Source organism: Procambarus clarkii, chromosome 67, assembly GCF_040958095.1.
Source record: "Procambarus clarkii isolate CNS0578487 chromosome 67, FALCON_Pclarkii_2.0, whole genome shotgun sequence".
Classification (NCBI taxonomy): domain Eukaryota; kingdom Metazoa; phylum Arthropoda; class Malacostraca; order Decapoda; family Cambaridae; genus Procambarus; species Procambarus clarkii.
Window position 1 is genome coordinate 26750574 of NC_091216.1, and position 19714 is coordinate 26770287.

At 41.1% G+C, this 19714-nt stretch overlaps 1 protein-coding gene across 7 annotated transcripts in view; it reads left to right on the forward strand.

Annotated features, from left to right (window-relative positions):
* The window catches only part of LOC123767622 (kelch-like ECH-associated protein 1B), a 65342-nt gene that overhangs the window by 29732 nt on the left and 15896 nt on the right, over positions 1-19714 (forward strand). For 4 of the 7 annotated variants that reach the window (XM_069310557.1, XM_045757435.2, XM_045757434.2 and 1 more), the window contains 3 exons: positions 15261-15510; positions 15750-15939; positions 18304-18417. In XM_069310557.1, coding sequence (XP_069166658.1) covers positions 15467-15510; positions 15750-15939; positions 18304-18417 — 348 coding nt within the window. In that variant the 5' untranslated portion in view covers positions 15261-15466. Of the gene's footprint in view, positions 1-13690; positions 13822-15260; positions 15511-15749; positions 15940-18303; positions 18418-19714 lie in introns of those variants that run through there. The other 3 variants (XM_045757436.2, XM_069310558.1, XM_045757438.2) reach the window with 3 other exon arrangements.

The window sequence follows — 19714 nt, forward strand, 5'->3', positions numbered from 1 at the left end:
AGAGAGAGAGAGAGAGAGACAGACAACTATCTCTCTCGTGTATCTCTCATACTCACCTAGATGTGCTTGCAGGGTCGAGCTAGGCTCCTGGTCCCGCCTTCGGACAAACCGGAAAACTATTTTCTACTTACGTTCCAAAGACACACTACCCTAACCTAACCTTCCTAGGCGTAATATACGCTATCTGAGGCCTAATATAGTACATATGTGTACTATACTATCCCCTAGGAATATTTGTTATTTAGCTTTATTTTTTTGGTTCGGACTCTTATCAAGCGAATAGTACAATATTCTACTATCTAACGGCTTAGTACGTCAATGTTTGTACTATGGTGCACATTTTTTTTTACAAAACCTAACCATCTAGACCTCGGGGAACTCATCCACCTTTGGGGGAGGTGGATGACTGATTAGTTCATTGACTGATTGGCTATCATCTGAGTTAGTACCTTTGTCGGGGGAAAATACTGGGGGGGGGGGGTTGAAGGAGGATCTCCTAAGGACATAACGTAATTCAACAATCAAAGGATAACTGTCAATATATCGCCTACAATCAAGGCACAAGTCTATATATCTAGAAAGCATACGAGTCATTACATCAACAATCAAAAGATGCGAATCAATACGTCATCGACAATCAAAAGATACGAGCCAATACAATGTCAACAATCAAAATATCCGAGCTAATACAATCACCAACAATCAAAAGATTCGAGCCAATACAATCACCACCAATCAAAATATACGAGCCAATACAATCACCAACACTCAAAAGATTCATGCCAATACAATCACCAACACTCAAAAGATTCGAACCAATACAATCAAAATATACGAGCCAATACAATCACCACCAATCACAACATACGAGTCGACACATTAACAACAGCCAATAAGGACAAAGAACACCTCACAGAACACCAAAAGTTGTTCAACAGTTTCCGAAGTCTTTTATATATAATGTTTTTGGGGGCAAGAATTTTTAAGCTGATACACAGGGGCTGAGAGGCGGGACCAAAGAGCCAAAGCTCAACCCCCCCGCAAGCACAACTAGGTGAGTACAGGGGGGAGGGTAGAAATAGCCTAAGCTACTCAATCCCTTTTAGGTGTATTTTATTGAACTAAAAATAATTGAATTGAATTTTCTTGAAACGTATTTGAACTTAAGCTGAGACACTCAACTTTCCTGCTTAGCATTTATTTACGAAAGCTGTACATCTTTCCTGAATCACAGCGGCTTTGTTCTATATTTAATCAACATTTAACGACTTTCGAAACTTCACAAACCAAGGTTATTATCATTTATAAAAAGCCTAGTGGTGCGCCGGCGCTCACAAACTGATTAATTAATGTTATGGAAAGATGCAAGAGGCTTCGTCTAAGTGATTGCGTAAATGCTTGATGAGTCCGTTATGTCTATACTGTAGATCTGCTAGCTGCTAACACAAACAGACCGTGCAATCATCAAGGAATCATTCTGGTTGTTGTTGTAATAGAAGACCTTTCGTAACTAACCGCAGATAAACCGCAGTCCACACAAGGCAGGAATGGAGCCACACTTTGCGTCATCCCAAGTGCCTGCCACACCTTCCCCTGCCATCCCAAGTGCCTGCCACCCTTCCCCTGCCATCCCAAGTGCCTGCCACCCTTCCCCTGCCATCCCAAGTGCCTGCCACACCTTCCCCTGCCATCCCAAGTGCCTGCCACACCTTCCCCTGCCATCCCAAGTGCCTGCCACCCTCCCCCTGCCATCCCAAGTGCCTGCCACCCTTCCCCTGCCATCCCAAGTGCCTGCCACCCTCCCCCCTGCCATCCCAAGTGCCTGCCACCCTTTCCCCTGCCATCCCAAGTGCTTGCCACACCTTGCCCTGCCATCCCAAGTGCTTGCCACACCTTCCCCTGCCATCCCAAGTGCCTGCCACCCTTCCCCCTGCCATCCCAAGTGCTTGCCACCCTTCCCCCTGCCATCCCAAGTGCCTGCCACCCCTTCCCCTGCCATCCCAAGTGCCTGCCACCCTCCCCCCTGCCATCCCAAGTGCCTGCCACCCTTCCCCTGCCATCCCAAGTGCCTGCCACCCCTTTCCCTGCCATCCCAAGTGCCTGCCACCCCTTTCCCTGCCATCCCAAGTGCCTGCCACCCTCCCCCTGCCATCCCAAGTGCCTGCCACCCTTCCCCTGCCATCCCAAATGCCTGCCACCCCTTTCCCTGCCATCCCAAGTGCCTGCCACCCCTTTCCCTGCCATCCCAAGTGCCTGCCACCCCTTTCCCTGCCATCCCAAGTGCCTGCCACCCTCCCCCTGCCATCCCAAGTGCCTGCCACCCTCCCCCCTGCCATCCCAAGTGCCTGCCACCCTTCCCCTGCCATCCCAAGTGCCTGCCACCCCTTTCCCTGCCATCCCAAGTGCCTGCCACCCCTTTCCCTGCCATCCCAAGTGCCTGCCACCCTCCCCCTGCCATCCCAAGTGCCTGCCACCCCTTTCCCCTGCCATCCCAAGTGCCTGCCACCCCTTTCCCTGCCATCCCAAGTGCCTGCCACCCCTTTCCCTGCCATCCCAAGTGCCTGCCACCCCTTTCCCTGTCATCCCAAGTGCCTGCCACCCCTTCCCCTGCCATCCCAAGTGCCTGCCACCCCTTCCCCTGCCATCCCAAGTGCCTGCCACCCCTTTCCCTGCCATCCCAAGTGCCTGCCACCCTCCCCCTGCCATATCAGGCGCAGAAGTCATGTTGACCTCAAGTAGTTGATGTTGTATTGATCTATTGTAGTGATTGTTGGTGTAGTGGATATTGTATTGATCTATTGTAGTGATTGTTAGTGTAGAAGATGCATTGATTTGCTGCACTGATGGATTAGATTTTGGTGTAATAGATTTTGTGTTTATCTACTGTAGTGATTGTTGGAGTCGTCTATTGTGTCCGTTGTAGTCAGAGGTGGATTAAAATATAAGCATGGGCCATGGGCTCTAAGCGGCCGCAGGTATCAGATTGTCCGGTCATCGCTGCCAAATCGCTTCCACCGATCAACCGTGTGTCCGCTAAGTTCAGCACTAGATCAGACTGCAGCAATAAAATGTCATCCGCTGGAGAGAGAGAGAGAGAGAGAGAGAGAGAGAGAGAGAGAGAGAGAGAGAGAGAGAGAGAGAGAGAGAGAGAGAGAGAGAGAGAGAGAGAGAGAGACAGACAGAGAGCGAGACAGAGAGCGAGACAGAGAGCGAGAGATAGAGCGAGAGAGAGAGAGAGAGAGAGAGAGAGAGAGAGAGAGAGAGAGAGAGAGAGAGAGAGAGAGAGAGAGAGAGAGCCTAATGAGGTATAATCTGTGAGCCGCAGAATGGACAAGGTACACGCCCTAAGGAAGGTTACGCCTGCTCTCCACATTAGGCGTATAACTCCTGTCAAACAAGTTGTTTTTCCCCCCACAAGCGACAAGGCCAGGGGCCAGATTCACGAAGCAGTTACGCAAACACTTACGAACATCTTACACCTTTTTTCAATCTTTGGCGGCTTTGTTTACAATTATTAAACAGTTAGTGAGCTCCGAAGCACCAGGAGGCTATTTATAACAATAACAACAGTTGATTGGCAAGTGTTCATGCTTGTAAACTGTTTAATAAATGTAACCAAAGGCGTCAAAGATTCAGAAAAGATGTACAGGTTCGTAAGTACTTGCGTAGCTGCTTCGTGAATCTGGGCCCTGTACATTTTTTCTCAATTTTTGGCGGCTTTGTTTATAATTATTAAACAGTTAGTAAACTCCGAAGGACCAGGAGGCTGTTTATAACAATAAGAACAGTTGATTGGCAAGTTTTCATGCTTGTAAACTGTTTAATAAATGTAACCAAAGGCGTCAAAGATTTAGAAAAGATGTACACGTTCGAAAGTACTTGCGTAACTGCTTCGTGAATCTGGATCCAGGTATGGGGGATAGAGGATGGTTGGGAAGCTATGCCTATAGCCCCATCCTCCTAAAATGAAAGTTCTCGAAGTAATTAATGATATGAAGGACTACTATAGAGTATAAACTTTTATATTACTACATTTGGACAAACTGGAATTTATTTTTTTCTATTTCAGTTGCTAATGAACCGTTCCTAACCATCATAGGCCTAATACACGCTATCTGAGGCCTAATTTAGTACATAAATGTGTTATACCTAGCCTAGGAATATTTAAGTTTGGTTTTTAGCTTTATTTTTTTTTCCAAGATTCCATTAAACGCATAGTACCAAATTTTACGTTTTATCCATCGCGCCAATATTTTGTACGATCATCCATGTAGATACAAGAAGCGCTATCTTATCAGGAGGTTGGATTGCTGTGTCAGGGTGAGAGAGGCCAGTCACCCTTGTCCACCTGTTACGTCAAGACTATTACGGTGCAGCTGTCTGCGTCACGTGCGTCAGTTGCGTCAAGCTACCACACTAGATCGCTGTCTGCGTCAGTTGCGTCAGGCTACCACACTAGATCGCTGTCTGCGTCAGTTGCGTCAAGCTACCACACTAGATCGCTGTCTGCGTCAGGCTACCACACTAGATCGCTGTCTGCGTCAGGCTACCACACTAGATCGCTGTCTGCGTCAGGCTACCACACTAGATCGCTCTCTGCGTCAACTGCGTCAAGCTCACTGTGGTAGCTCACTAATAAGATAACAGTGTCCGTGTCTCCCCATTGCTTTATGGATAGACAGTAATCTTCAAAATTCCAAGTGACCAGTTTACTTATCACTACAGCTAAATAATTCTCTCAGGACCATTTGGGGGTGGACGGTAGAGCGACGGTCTCGCTTCATGCAGGTCGGCGTTCAATCCTCGACCGTCCAAGTGGTTGGGCAACCATTCCTTTCCTCCCCCCCCCCCATCTCATCCCAAATCCTTATCCTGGCCCCTTCCTAATGCTATATGGATTGACGCTTAATGTTAGTAAATAGGTTGGTAGTCTGTGAATACATGATTACTTTTGCATGGGTCAGTTTATCATGATATATATAATATATATATATATATATATATATATATATATATATATATATATATATATATATATATATATATATATATATATACATCTTGATGTTTTCTAGTGACAATGATATTACTTTTTTTATTATATAACAGCTATACCTTTTTACAAGTACATAGCATTTTTTTCCTTCCGTGTTGATACCATCCCCTATTTTGGGAAGGCATAATTTATACATAATGTATTCATTACAGCGTCAGCATAATAAATTACGTCACAATGTATTCATGCTTGTATTACAGCGTCAGCATGATAAATTAACTCTCAGAACAAGCTAGCGCCACCTTTATGATAACTTTGGTTATCTCATCGTGATAGCTTAACATTGCCAAACACAACTTTAAGGCCAGAGTCGATCGAGCAAGAATTCGAGTGTCAGAATAGTTACATTATAACGTCACAAGGGGAGCGTTATAATGTAAGTATTAGTAGTAGGTTATCTTGAGTTAACGCAACAAGGTTTGTAGACGGGGCATGAAGAGCTAGACCTTACTCCCCTGTACTGTTTAGTCACTAATAGGTAGGTATATAAGGACACAAGTCATATGACTAACGGATTTTAAAATCTACATTTCCTAACCTAACCTAACCTAATCCAACCGCGAGCCTACATGACCAATACATGCTAACCTAACTAGCTTTAACAAACAGAAAATGAGGTTAGAGGTCTTGAAAAATGGAGAAGGAAAGCCTTGAGGATTATCCTTGGGTGCCCATGTACCATAGAGTTACTTAAATTGATAAAAAAAATAACATTCCGAGCGTCATTTATAGTGTTACTGAAATTAATGCTGTAATTGGTAATATAAATAGGCTAGCTCCTTCTAACCCTTGCACCCAGACTTTTTTTTTTAATGACCGTTAACATTGCTCCAAAATGGATTACTAAAACTAGTTTCGTCAAATCTCCACGTGGTACTATCTGACCCTACCCCCCCACAGATAAGTAACACAACATAACACAATTGTGCAGAGAAGGAGGGTAGAAACAGCCTTTATAAGCTGTAGAAACAGCTACTCTATCCCTCTGAGATGTATTCTATTGTCTCAATAAACATACTTGAACTGCGCAGATGCATAATGCTTTCATGATGACTCTCCCACTTGATTACCAGCGTGAGTGTTTCTACCATCATCAGCATGACGATGGGAGTTTCCTGTAGTGTGTGGGCCTTACCGGGTCCGCGGCCCCCAGCCCGACCTCCTGAAATGAAAGTATTTACAGTTACTGACGTGGTCGAAAGTTCAAATATTTCTTGATGAACCACCGGAAAGTTGACTTTTGTGTTATTTGGACAAACTGGAAATTGGTGTGTTTATGTTGCTAATGAGGTCTAACCTAACCATCTTAGGCCTATATACACGTTATCTAAGGCCTAATGTACTACATGTAGGTGCTACACTTGGCCTAGGAATATTTAAGTTTCGTGTTTAGCTTTATTTTTAGTACAAAAAGTGGCTTACTGTAGCTCCATTACTACATATTGGAAATTTCGACCACATAGTTACAAACAATACTCTCATTTCAGGATGGGTTGGTAACACACTATCACCCTTAATTGATTTATAGCCTTTTAGAACTGTTTATCTCTCCTACGTATGCATTATCCCTGAAAAAACACATTTAATACGTGCCCACATTTCATTACTCATTTAATGATTTGTTCATTTAATACGTCTATGCGAAACGAAAGATTAAAACGTCAGAGTGACGAGGCTGGAATAGACACAAAGCCTAATCATTAAAAAGCAGTGTCCCAAGTAAATTACAATTCCAAGCATCGAAACCACGTTCGAGTAACGTTAAATCGACGTTATCAAAGTTTTTTGAATGTTGCATCAACGTTGTTTGGTTACGTTTACCCGATGTACTCACCTAGTTGTGAGTACACTAGTGTGGGGGGACGTTGATTCTCATGGATAAACATGAGAATCATTTCTCCATGTTTCGACATGGGAACGTCCCTCCACGTCATTTTTTTTTTTTTAGCATACGGCACCTAATAGCTCAATTATATTCCACACTTGCTGTTGTATAGTCTGATGTTGAGTGGTTGTCCACACCCACAGTCTGAGGACTAGATACAAGCTTCCTGTGTGAACTAATGGTGATACATCACTTGTACATTGTGTGACAGTAATCTAGTATATTATTTGCACCACCATGACACATACCAACACCATTCGTTTTAGCGAGCCTGTTTGACCAATGTGGTTCTACTTCGTCTGAGTTATTTCATTTTACGATAGTTTTATAATTATTTGTAGTTCTACGTTGTATTAGATATTGAAGAGCGCTGTTGAACATGACCATCATTATGAACGCCGATGAACTATGTCACCAGCCATCACATTACTAGTGGCTATAATGACACCAGCAAACCCATAAGAATTCCTTCGGAGATGACAGTCCCAAAGGCAGGTTTTTCCTGACCAAAAAGAATCTGTACCTTCTCCACCAGCCAATAGGCTTCTCTGAATCAACTAACGCGTTATCTCTCTCTCAAATTATTAAATGCTTTTTTGTCAATAAAAACGGCCGCTATCAATCTTTCTGAAAGGTATAAGGACCAGATATGAAGCCTAGTCATTGGTGAAATGATAGTAAGCTAAATGATAAGCTAAGCTTAAAATAAATAAAATGTAAGCTAAGATAAATGATGGGGTGGGGGGGGGGGGTAAGTGTGTGTTTACTATTTGTGCCTGCTGCATCTAGCTCTTGGACCCCGCCTTTCTAACCCATCTGTTTTCCCCTAATATGTCTACTACATTTATTTCTCTCTTAACGCACGCAGACATCCCCAGGAAGCAGCTGTCTAACTCTTAGGAAACTATTTACTGCTAGGTGAACAGGTGCATTAGGGTGAAAGAAACTCTGCCCATTAATTTCTGCCTCCGCCAGGAATCGAACTCGGGGCCCTTAGGACTACAACCCCCGAGCGGTATCCACTCAGCCGCGAGGCCCCATGTGTGTGTTTTATAATATAATATATATATATATATATATATATATATATATATATATATATATATATATATATATATATATATATATATATATATATATGCGAACAAGCCTGAATGGTCCCCAGGACTATATGCGAATGAAAACTCACACCCAGAAGTGACTCGAACCCATACTCCCAAAAGTATGGGAAGTGGCTCAAATAGCCTCGGCTATCACTTCCTTTTGACGGCCGTGATGGTCAAGCGGATTAAGGCGCCCTGTAGTTACCAGTTGCGTTGCTCACGAATAAACATGGTAAAAAAAGGGAGTATGGGTTCGAGTCACTTCTGGGGTGTGAGTTTTCATTCGCATATAGTCCTGGGGACCATTCAGGCTTGTTCGCATTTGTGTTCCTCACGTGTGCCCCAAAGAATGAGGTGATTTGGTGAAATGCTATGCCCAAGATTACCATCCGAGTTGCCGTCGGGGAAGTGGCTCAAATAGCCTCGGCTATCACTTCCTTTTGACGGCCGTGATGGTCAGCGGATTAAGGCGCCCTGTAGTTACCAGTTGCGTTGCTTCTGGGAGTATGGGTTCGAGTCACTTCTGGGGTGTGAGTTTTCATTCATATATATATATATATATATATATATATATATATATATGTCGTACCTAGTAGCCAGAACGCACTTCTCAGCCTACTATGCAAGGCCCGATTTGCCTAATAAGCCAAGTTTTCCTGAATTAATATATTTTCTCTAATTTTTTTCTTATGAAATGATAAAGCTATCCATTTCATTATGTATAAGGTCAATTTTTTTATTGGAGTTAAAATTAACGTAGATATATGACCGAACCTAACCAACCCTACCTAACCTAACCTAACCTATCTTTATAGGTTAGGTTAGGTTAGGTAGCCAAAAAAGTTAGGTTAGGTTAGGTTAGGTAGGTTAGGTAGTCGAAAAACAATTAATTCATGAAAACTTGGCTTATTAGGCAAATCGGGCCTTGCATAGTAGGCTGAGAAGTGAGTTCTGGCTATTAGGTACGACATATATATATATATATATATATATATATATATATATATATATATATATATATATATATATATATATCCTATGAGTGGTTAGAGGCACGCTTTTTTTCACTGAAGCGGAAAATTAGTTTTTCAAGGATGGAAGCTGATCCCCACGAAAGGATTTGATCCGTCTTGTTAACGTGAGTACAACATGGGCGTGAAGGCTAACGAGTCGTGATTTATTCAGCGTGTGGTGGGTGGAAGTACCTCTACAGATCTCCAGTATCATCTATTGATACTGGTAATGGCTCAAAAGGGCCACCACTTACGGGCTATTCATGCCCGTGCCATCTTTTGGGTGGCTTAATCTTCATCGATCAATCAATGGTTGGAAGTATCTGTCATTCTCTCGTGGTAGCAGCAGCTGGCTACCACGATGGGTATACCACAGCTGGCTATGGTATACCCATCTATGGTATACCATCTTTTGGTATACCCATACCAAAAGATGGGTATACCACAGCTGGCTACCACGAGAGAGCTGGCCTGCCACCCCCACGCACTTATGTTCTGTTTGAGGACATCATCCTTAAGACCGCGGTTACGGCCCCTTGATGGCTTGTGGGCGAGGATATCTGGTGTTATCATCAGCTGTGGGCGAGGATATCTGGTGTTATCATCAGCTGTGTGGGCGAGGATATCTGGTGTTATCGTCAGCTGTGTGGGCGAGGACGTCTGGTGTTATCATCAGCTGTGGGCGAGGATGTCTGGTGTTATCATTAGCTGTGGGCGAGGATATCTGGTGTTATCATCAGCTGTGTGGGCGAGGATATCTGGTGTTATCATCAGCTGTGGGCGAGGATATCTGCTGTTATCATCAGCTGTGGACGAGGATATTGCCAGGGGCAAGTCGGTATATTATAGCCATCACCTAATAACACACATTTAAATCAATAATAAAACATGGAATAGCTGTTAATGCTAATTCTGAAACGCACTAATTCAACAGAAGCCTAGCCCCGCGAAATGTGAATTATCAATCCAAAACTTATAACCTCTCACGCTTGGCGCTTTCCCTTAATAATTCCCTCCCTCCCTCTCGCATAATTTGAGTAAAGTGATTTTGGGCATCCCTTTTGTACACTGAAAACATCGGAAGCTTACTTAGTATTTTATGTTATTCCATTCAGCAAACTATTTGTTGGTTCGGTTTACCTCTCGTGCAGAAAATAGAGTGTAATAGTGAAAGGGAAGAAATCGGATTGGTGAAGAATCACAAGTGAGGTGCCACAAGAATAGCTACTCAGGCTAATTTTGATTCCGGTAAATGTCTATGACCTGACACAGGAAATAACGCAATTTATATCTATTGTTTGCAAAACTGTGGGTGTTTACAGAGAGAGACGTTGATGCACTCCAGTCATGGTCGGAAAGATGGTTGCTTGAATTGAACCCAGATAAATGCACAAAATAAGAGCTGGGCAAGAATACCCGTGAAACAGGGCCAGGACACAAAGTTATACAACTTTAGAAACGCAGAAAGGACATTAATTTCTGGGAATAAACATCAAATCTGACTTGTTGACCAAACCACACACTATAAACTGACGGGACGACGACGTTTCGGTCTGTCCTGGACCATTCTCAAGTCGATTGAGAATGGTCCAGGACGGACCGAAACGTCGTCGTCCCTTCAGTTTCTAGTGTGTGATTTGGTCAACATATTTCAGCCACGTTATTGTGACTCCTCGTCTGCACCAAATCTGGCGCCTGATGAACGCATTATAATAATATCGTCTGAAGTATACGCCAAACTGGCAGGTGTCCCGAGTATGCAGCTCTAATATTAAGCCCACACACACACACACACAAAAGTAAAAATAAACTATGAAGCGTTTAGAGATATGCAACAAGATTTGGCCTAAGTGAAAACTCAACCTCACCATAATGCAACAGGTGCAACAGGGCTAGTTTAGGCGGGGAATGAAGAGCTAGAGCCGCACTTCTCCGTAATTACAGACAGGTAAGCACGTTGGGTAGTAAATGAACCTATATGAAAACAGCGTCTACTGTTTCAACAAGAAAGAAGGAACTATCAGGAGAAAGCGCCAAGCCATTACGACTATATAGCGCTTGGAAGGGGTCAGGATAAGGATTATGGATGGGACGGGGGGAAGGAATGGTGCCCAACCACTTGGACGGTCTGGAATTGAACGCCGACCTGCATGAAGCGAGACCATCGCTCTACCGTCCACCCTAAGTGACTGGGTATGTTTTCAACAAGAGGAAACATTGAAAATTAGAAACTACAGGAGAGAGGGACACTAGTGGCAGCCAGAGACGCAGATGAGCCAGAGGGATGGCAGGAAACAAAACCCAGCGGGTTTTCTTCCTATTGGGGAGTGTTGTACATGCTGCTATGGCGGTGTGTCCACTCACAGGATGAGTGGCGCTGCCCAATACTGTCACTATGGCGGTGTGTCCACTTACAGGATGAGTGGCGCTGTCCAATACTGTCACTATGGCGGTGTGTCCACTTACAGGATGAGTGGCGCTGCCCAATACTGTCACTATGGCGGTGTGTCCACTCACAGGATGAGTGGCGCTGCCCAATAAACTCGCCCCTCGGGACAAAATAAGAAAAAATAAAAAAAATCTACATTTACGAAAAGAGGTCAAGGTGTTTCCGGTTTTGCTGGCAAGCACATTACTTTGCGGGCAAGAGTTGCCAGCAAACGAAATAATATGCAAGAAGAGCTTGTCGAAACGAGCGTAATTAGTAACTTCGACGGGAAGCACGAGGAATGAGAATCAGTGCATTAACTAATCAAAGGCAGGAAAGGTAGAACCAGGAGCTAATACGTCGCTCGCCTCAGCAGGCCAGTAAGTGGCTGAGTGACCACTAGGAGACCCTCCATAAATATAGACATATTCTTCCTAACTTACTGTCTAGCACTGTTAATCTCTAGAAATACTGTAATACGTAGTATACTAATCTACTTATGGGTATGCTCACATCCTGTCACAGGAAGTGCATGACTTGTAGAGATCCATCTAGTCGAGGGGCTAGGCTGTGGCCACCCATCCAGTTACTGGTCTTAACCAAACCTAGACCCACTCTACGCCAATTACGTTTCTTGACCAGGATTCCGCAAGAGATTGTAATCAATGATGAAGATGTTGAAGAATAATTAAGCCACCACAAGAGGTGGCACGGGCAGGAGTAGCCCGCACAGGGGGGTAGATGTTTGGAGCGAATGTAATATTTGGTTGCCTAACATCTTGAAGTGTCTCTGGGGCTCTCTGTGTGCTCAATGAAACCCGTGGGTGAGTATCTAGCGTTCCATCCGGAATTAAGTATTTGTGTACAAGACTAACTCGGGGTTTCACATTAGAGAAGCAAATTTCATTATCTAAATTGGCTTCAAAAATTACATTGTCTTCACGGATACATTTGTTCATATTGCCTTTGATTTAACTTATGCTTTTTTCAGCATTGTCAATGTTTATTTTTTGTGTTCACAAAGGTGATTGATTTTTGTGATTAAAAATATATATATATATTTTTTAGATTTTTTTTAGATTTTAGATTTAGATATATATATATTGGCATTCAGAGAAAAACTTGCCATTTAGCTCTGAAAACGTATGAGTGATGAGTATTCACTTCTCCTACCAACCCTTTTTTATGTTGTACACTTTATTATACAAGGTTATACAGTTACATGTCTGATTGTTTACAGAAAGAGAACATTAAGTGGAAATAAAGGGAAGTTTGTTTCTTAGAGGTTGTAAATTTCTTCTACTCCTCCGACGCCAGGCAGGAACCGAGGACGCAGCGAGCATTCCCCTCTGGATCGCTACACTGAGGCGCTGGAAGAGAAAACTTGCCACTCTAGGGGTCTCTGGTAGTGTCAATGAGCCTGGAACCAAGATCCTTAAGAAACCTGTTACGCTCTCTCCCCATGGGCCTAGGGTCTCAGATCCTATTGGAACGAAGTTGTACCGATGATCTATTTCCCTGTACTTGGTTGACTTGTCTCTTTATACAATTGTCTCTTCTCTGTGTGTCGCTGCGGCTCCTTCTTGGCCGACAGAGAGGTTGATGTACGTGGTTGCCAGGGTGGATACGCAAGTATAGTCCCACGCCAACTGTCAGCCACCCTATAGATTTTATATAATATTTTTTTTATTCAGGGGTTCCTTAAGAAATGAAAATTATTTCAAAGGTTTCACAGTGGTAAAAAGGTTTAGAAATACTGTTATTGTTCTATTTTAATAGGACAGTAGGTCCTAAGCATTCAGGTTTTCAATCATTGTAATTAAAACCTTACAAGTAAAGAGTACGTATATATATATGTACTTCAAGGCCATTCTTACTTCAAGAAACAGTTCAGTTGAGAAGTGGGACCTAAGAACCGAAGCCAACCCCCTTCCCCGCAAGCACAATTAGGTGAGCACAATTCACCAAAAAAGAACATAAGTATATACAATTATATACGCAAAGGGACATACAAAATACAAGATTATTATGGTAGTGATAACTTCACACCATGACTATTTATTTATGTATTTATTGATATATTTATACATTTATTTATTAACTACAAAGTATGGCTTTTAAATATTTTTTTTTCATTTTGGTGTATAAATGGTATATGTATATTGTATTAGAATTTGTTGTTTTAGTTGTTAATGTTAATTAAGTTAAAACACTGTTGGTTGGCAACGTGGAGGAGAGAAGGTAGTGAAGCTGGCCTGGGGACCAGTGACTCAGCAACCGTGGTCGAGGGCGGATGCTCGCCGCCACGCTCTCCTCTCTCTCTCTCTCTCTCCTGTGTGAGTGATCAACGTTGTGTGGTAACTTTAACTCCCATTGAGGTGCTTTAGCTGAGTGGGCGCCGCCACACACACACACAGGATGCTGATAAACATTTGTTCTTGTTCTAGGTGTTTTTTAAGTTTCTTCAGTGGGTGAAGGGGAATATTTTTACATCTCAAGATTGTAAAGATTCTTTTATGTTTTTTTGTAGTTTATTATTATTGTTGAGAGTGATTATTTTGGAGGTTGTAGATCGAGGCATCATTAACCTTTGGTGGCATAGTTTGTTAACTCTAGGGCGTTACAAGTTAAGAAATTTTATATATATTGTTAAAAAGAAACACTAGATACATAGTATTTTTATTTGGAGGGGGGGGGGGGCATTTGTAATTAAGTTTTTTTCTCTAGGGTCAATAGGTTGCCTTTGAGGGAGACCTCGATACAGCTAATTATTATTTTTATTATTATTTATTATTATTATTTATTATTATTTATTTATATTATTAATTATTATTATTATTATAAAGCCACAGGATACACTCGGTGTTTTGGGCATTCGTACGTGTTAAGTTTTCTTACCAATTTATAGCAATGTGTAAATAAACACCGAGAATTGTTTAAGCAACGTATAGGCTGTGAACACAAGTATTGACTTAGAGACCAAAAGAAACCTTCCATATAGAAGTGGGCAGGCATGCTTAGTTTACAATCGTAAAGTCTCCGAGGGGCTTGAAGACAAAAGTAGTCAATGTGAGACATGATTGTACAGTATATATATACTGTACTGGTTGTTTTGGGTTCAAAGAAGAGGTGGCGATTGTGTGATATGTTGATCGGAAAATACTGCATACAGATAGTCACAATAATGTGGTTGAAAATTAAGACGCCTAAGCCACATGTCTGAAAATAAAGGCAGTGACAACATTTTGGTCCAGTCTGGCCCATCATGAAATCAATGATGGACTAGGAGTGACTGCAACATCATTACGTCATTTATTTTTGGCTGTGTGGGTTGGGTGTCTAGTTAATACTGTAGTGTGTATGTGCTTCAGCCTACAGTTTAGACCTATTGTCTTGTGTATGACCCTCTGTCCTGTGTGACAGTGAATACTGTACCACCATTATTCTCACTTTAATAAGACTTAATTGAAATCCTCAGATTAGGCAAAATTGTAATTAAATTTTTGCAATAAAGATGTTAATAAATAATGTGTCACAAATTGACTGACCAGTATTGTAGTTAAATATAAATTGTTCCAAAAAACCTTGAATGCATTTCCTGAACCCTTTTGATGTCTGTAAGCTCAACTACCTCCCACAGCATGGGTTAAGGGGTCAATAATAGTGTGTACTGTACTGTAATTAAACTTTAATACATATATATATACACAAGCTTTATAACATTCAAATATTTGATGCCACTAAAAATATTAACCGAGGTTTGTTTATTTTGCAGTTGTGAATCGAGGCTCCAAGAGGACTTGGTGAAATGTCTCCATTCTCACCAGTGAGGATTCGGCCAGCAGTAATGGATATAGTCACCAGAAGCAACTGTTTACCCAATTTATTACCTAGTAGAAAATAGCACATTTACTATGGAGAAAAATAATAGTGACGTCATTGGAATTTTGAAATCAAATATTGGAAAGTGTCGGTGATGAAATGTTGAAAAGGAAAAAGCGCTACGACTTCATTTATTATTATATGTAAGGCAAATTTTAGTTAAGAAGCTTCAGTGTGTGATGACAATTCAAATGGAAAATAAAATCTTTGTGATATGGACATATGATGCTGGGTGATTTAGTTTTTGAGCACCTAGTTTATTATTTAGGATTTTGGTGTTTTTTTGCTAAGCAGCCAGTTTAATTTTTGGTGTTTATGGCATCAATGTACCAGTGATTATTTGTGGAGAGGAACCATGTACTTTAATGGTAATTTTGTGTAGCAGTATGGCCAGCTGGTATACCGACATAGAAATGGAGGAAACGGGTGTGGGTGGACGAGGAAGAGGAAATGGCAATAATGGTACTGGGGCTCGGGGTTGTATCCGCACCCGCCATTATACCGGTGCTTCTTACAGAGACAGTGGTGAAATTAAGTTCTGCATATCCGAATACAAAAGTGATGCATTTCAGGTTAGTTTTTGCCATTTTAAAATATGGTACAGTACTGTATAGTAATGTCAGATATTTAATTTTGTAATATACTGTATAGATCAATCTATTTTGGCAATTTTCATGGCAGGCATTTTTAGCTAGTGAATTACTTCATTTAAACTACTGTATTATCTTTTTAACTCTCCCAATTACATTTGCCAAATTATACAGTACTCTCTTTTTTTCTTTTTTTTTAAGCTTTTCTGAGTATATATTTCATATACATATAGAGTACTGTAGTTTCACTTGGTCATTACTACTTTGTTTTCCAGAGTTCAGCCTTGAGGGAAATAGAGAAATATTGGGAAAGAGGGTTAAAAATACTGAGAGACCCCCATGCATTCACAATATAGGCTCTTCAACACTAAATGGCATTACATAGAATTAGTAGCATCACAATACTGATAATAGCAGAGTACTGTATCTACAGCAGTGTTCCAGTGCATCATACAACTAGGCATAAATGCTTCCCTTGAATTTTCATCTAAAGGTATATTTAACATTCACTTAAATTTATCAGACTAATGCCACGAACCGTTATTTACACTCGTGTGCTGTTCATGCTCTATCCCCCCCCCCCCGACTCTTTTTATTGACCATATTAAATCTTATTTTCTTGTTCTTCCCCTCCATCTACCTTCCCTTCTACCCACATTCATGTGAACATTGGTCATATCAATCATATACAGTACTGTATATATCTTCACACTTCTCAGAGCACTTCTCAGTTGGTAATTTACCAACTTATGCACTCTACATCTTTGTGATGTAGAGGGCATAAGTACCCCTCTCTATCCTCCCTCGTACCCCCCTCTATCCTCCTAACACCACAAATGCTTCTTAACTAGTCCATTTATACTGTACTTAAACTCTCTTTTTGTTTTTATTCTTGTGCCACCAGCATTTTGCATCATCCATAACCTACATTTGGGTTCTGTACAATAGTGGTCTGTCCTTTGGCTCACAAACACAGATATCTGGGTTCAGTCCCTGGTAAAATGGTTGGACATTTTTCGTTTCACCTAGTAACAAAATAGGTTCTCTAGTAGAAAATTGTAGTTGTTACAGTTGAAATTGTTACTTTTCTTGAGACAGGTTCAGTAACAGACCTAGGGGGGGACTTCAATAAGCCTAAGTACTGTAGCAGGCTTCCATGTCTGTGACAATGGGAATTATTAATTCAACCTTTCATCTGCCTATCATACACTTGACTGCCATGCAGTAGGTGTCAGAGGGAAGGTTAATAATCTAGCTATAGTAGATAAAATTTGGATACTTGGCTAAGATATTTGGTAATCCAGCACAGTATCTAATTTTCAAATAAGTTCAAGTACAGTAATTAATTTCGAGGTTTCATGAACAAGCCACAATTATTTTTTTTAACAACTTTCTTTCACATTTCATTATAGGCCTAGGGATGCACTGTGTGTGAATAGTTTTTCTTGGTAATTTGTATTTGGTCAAATCTACATCTGCGATGATGCAAATTCCCAGAGATATTTAAAGGCCAACCTTTCCAAAACTGAGTAGTAGTAATATTGAGGAGTCTGCTGATTTTGTTTTATGAACTATAGATATGTGGCTGCTGCTGCATTGTAGTGTGGTTATAGATGGAATAACTAATGTAGATCTCTCTCTCTCTCTGATCTATAAGTTTTATTTAAATTCTTGGTGTATTACTATTCTTGGGTTGCTTATGGTAATCCAAAATTCTAGTTTGTTTATATATTGTATATATAAGAAGGTACAATGGAATGGGAAAGTAGTTCTGTAGTTTCACTTTGCATTTTTAAAGCCTACCTTGAAGTGTTTCTGGGGCTTAGAGTCCCCACGGCCTAGTCATCGAACCAGGCCTCCAAGCATTCTCGAGTCACTGAAGCAAGTGGAAATTATTGACATTTTGACCATAGCCTTGGGAACTCTTAGCACCTCTATTGATGACCGAGATGAGAAGTGGATAGCCGAGGTCTTGTATCTAGAGACTGTTCTGATCTTATGAATTTTGGTTGGCAGACACTTTATACTACCCAAGTCCATCACGACCCAAACTAAACGGACAATGTGCTGGGGCATGATTGATCACTTGTGGTACAATGATGGTCAAGGCTTGTAGTACCAGATTTGGTGCAGTCATTTTTGTTCAGAAAAATTAGTGTCGTCCAAAAATGTCTTGTTACGTCTGAATTTTGTACTGTATTGTCCGCCATTCCAAAATAACTAAACTAAATGTGTTCTGACATGCTTTTAGTGCAAGTTGGAAAGATGTAAATGGTTAAGTATTGTTTTTAAGTACTTTTTATATTTAAGTGAATATAAAGATGATAAACACTTGCATTGTTTCAGATGATGTTGCTAATGAAAAGCAATCAGATGTTGACCGATGTTAAACTTGAAGTTGGTAGAGAAATCTTCCATGGACACAAAATTGTGCTTGCAGCTGCCAGCCCTTATTTCAAGGTTAGTGAAGTGTAGTTCAAGATGTGTGTGTGTGTGTGTGTGTGTGGTATGTACAGCTCACATTGGGAAATGGTGGGGAGAGTACACTTTTATCACTAATGAGGAAATACTAACTGTTTAAAGAACGGTACTGTATGTCTTAAAACTATTCTTTGGCAACTTTAGTTAAAAGTGAAACCTGTAGTGTTATATTACAGATGTGCTGGGATTTAATGCAGTTGCACTACAGTAATATTGAAAGACAAAGTTCTTGGAATATCAAAGCTGTTAATCAACCCCAATCAATGACTTGCATTACCATGCAAACTTGTGTAGAAATGAACTTTGATCACAGAATACTTGATATTAATACACAAGGAAACCCACACTAACTGCATAAAAAATGCACAACTTTACTGCATTTGTAAAGTGGGTGTGTCCCCCTCTTTTGAATGTCTAGATCCTCTGCTCTCGTGTGCAGCAGTATCTAAACCATTGGCTAAAGCTCTAAAGTACATACAGTATAGGAGATCTGTTTTCTGGGAGAGCAAGGAAGACATCTCCCGTCGCGCAGGGTGCAGTCGCACCTCCACAAATTTCCAATATCGTCTATTGATACTGGAAATAACTCAAAAGGGCCACCACTTACGGGCTATTCATGCCCGTGCCACCTTTTGGGTGGCCTAATCTTCATCAATTAATCAATTTGGGAGAGCTCTGTACTGCCTTGAACCAAATCTTGAGCAAATGTCCTCAAGCTCATGAACTGATGATTTGATGAGCTTGAGGACAACTTGGTTTTTGCCGCCTGGAGAGTGCTTGATTTATTCTGATTCTTATCTCATAGTTGCCCTGCCTGTTAAGTATAATACAGTAATACTGTACCTGTAATAGTAATTTATAAAAATAGAGGATCTGATTACAGTATTTGTATTTTAATACAGCCAATAATAATAATGTGTAAATTAATGAGTAAAGTGCACCTAAACAAGTTTTGGATTCATTTTCCTGCATAGGATAAGGATTTAATAAGACCCACATTAATAAATATAATAATAATTATAATAATAATGTTTATTTAAATAAGAGTGCATACATTCAAAATGAGTTAAACAGAATGTTAGATTTTTAGATAGAGCTAGTACATACTATGCCTAAAGTCACAGATACGTACAGCATTTTGGGCAATGTGGGTTGGCCATGCTAAATATTTTCTCTTCATTTCCAATCTTCTTTCTTCTGGGTCCATCTGAACTCTGTGATCATCTCGATGGTGACCCGAGAAGACACAGCAGCTGGACAGTAGGGCTATGGTTTT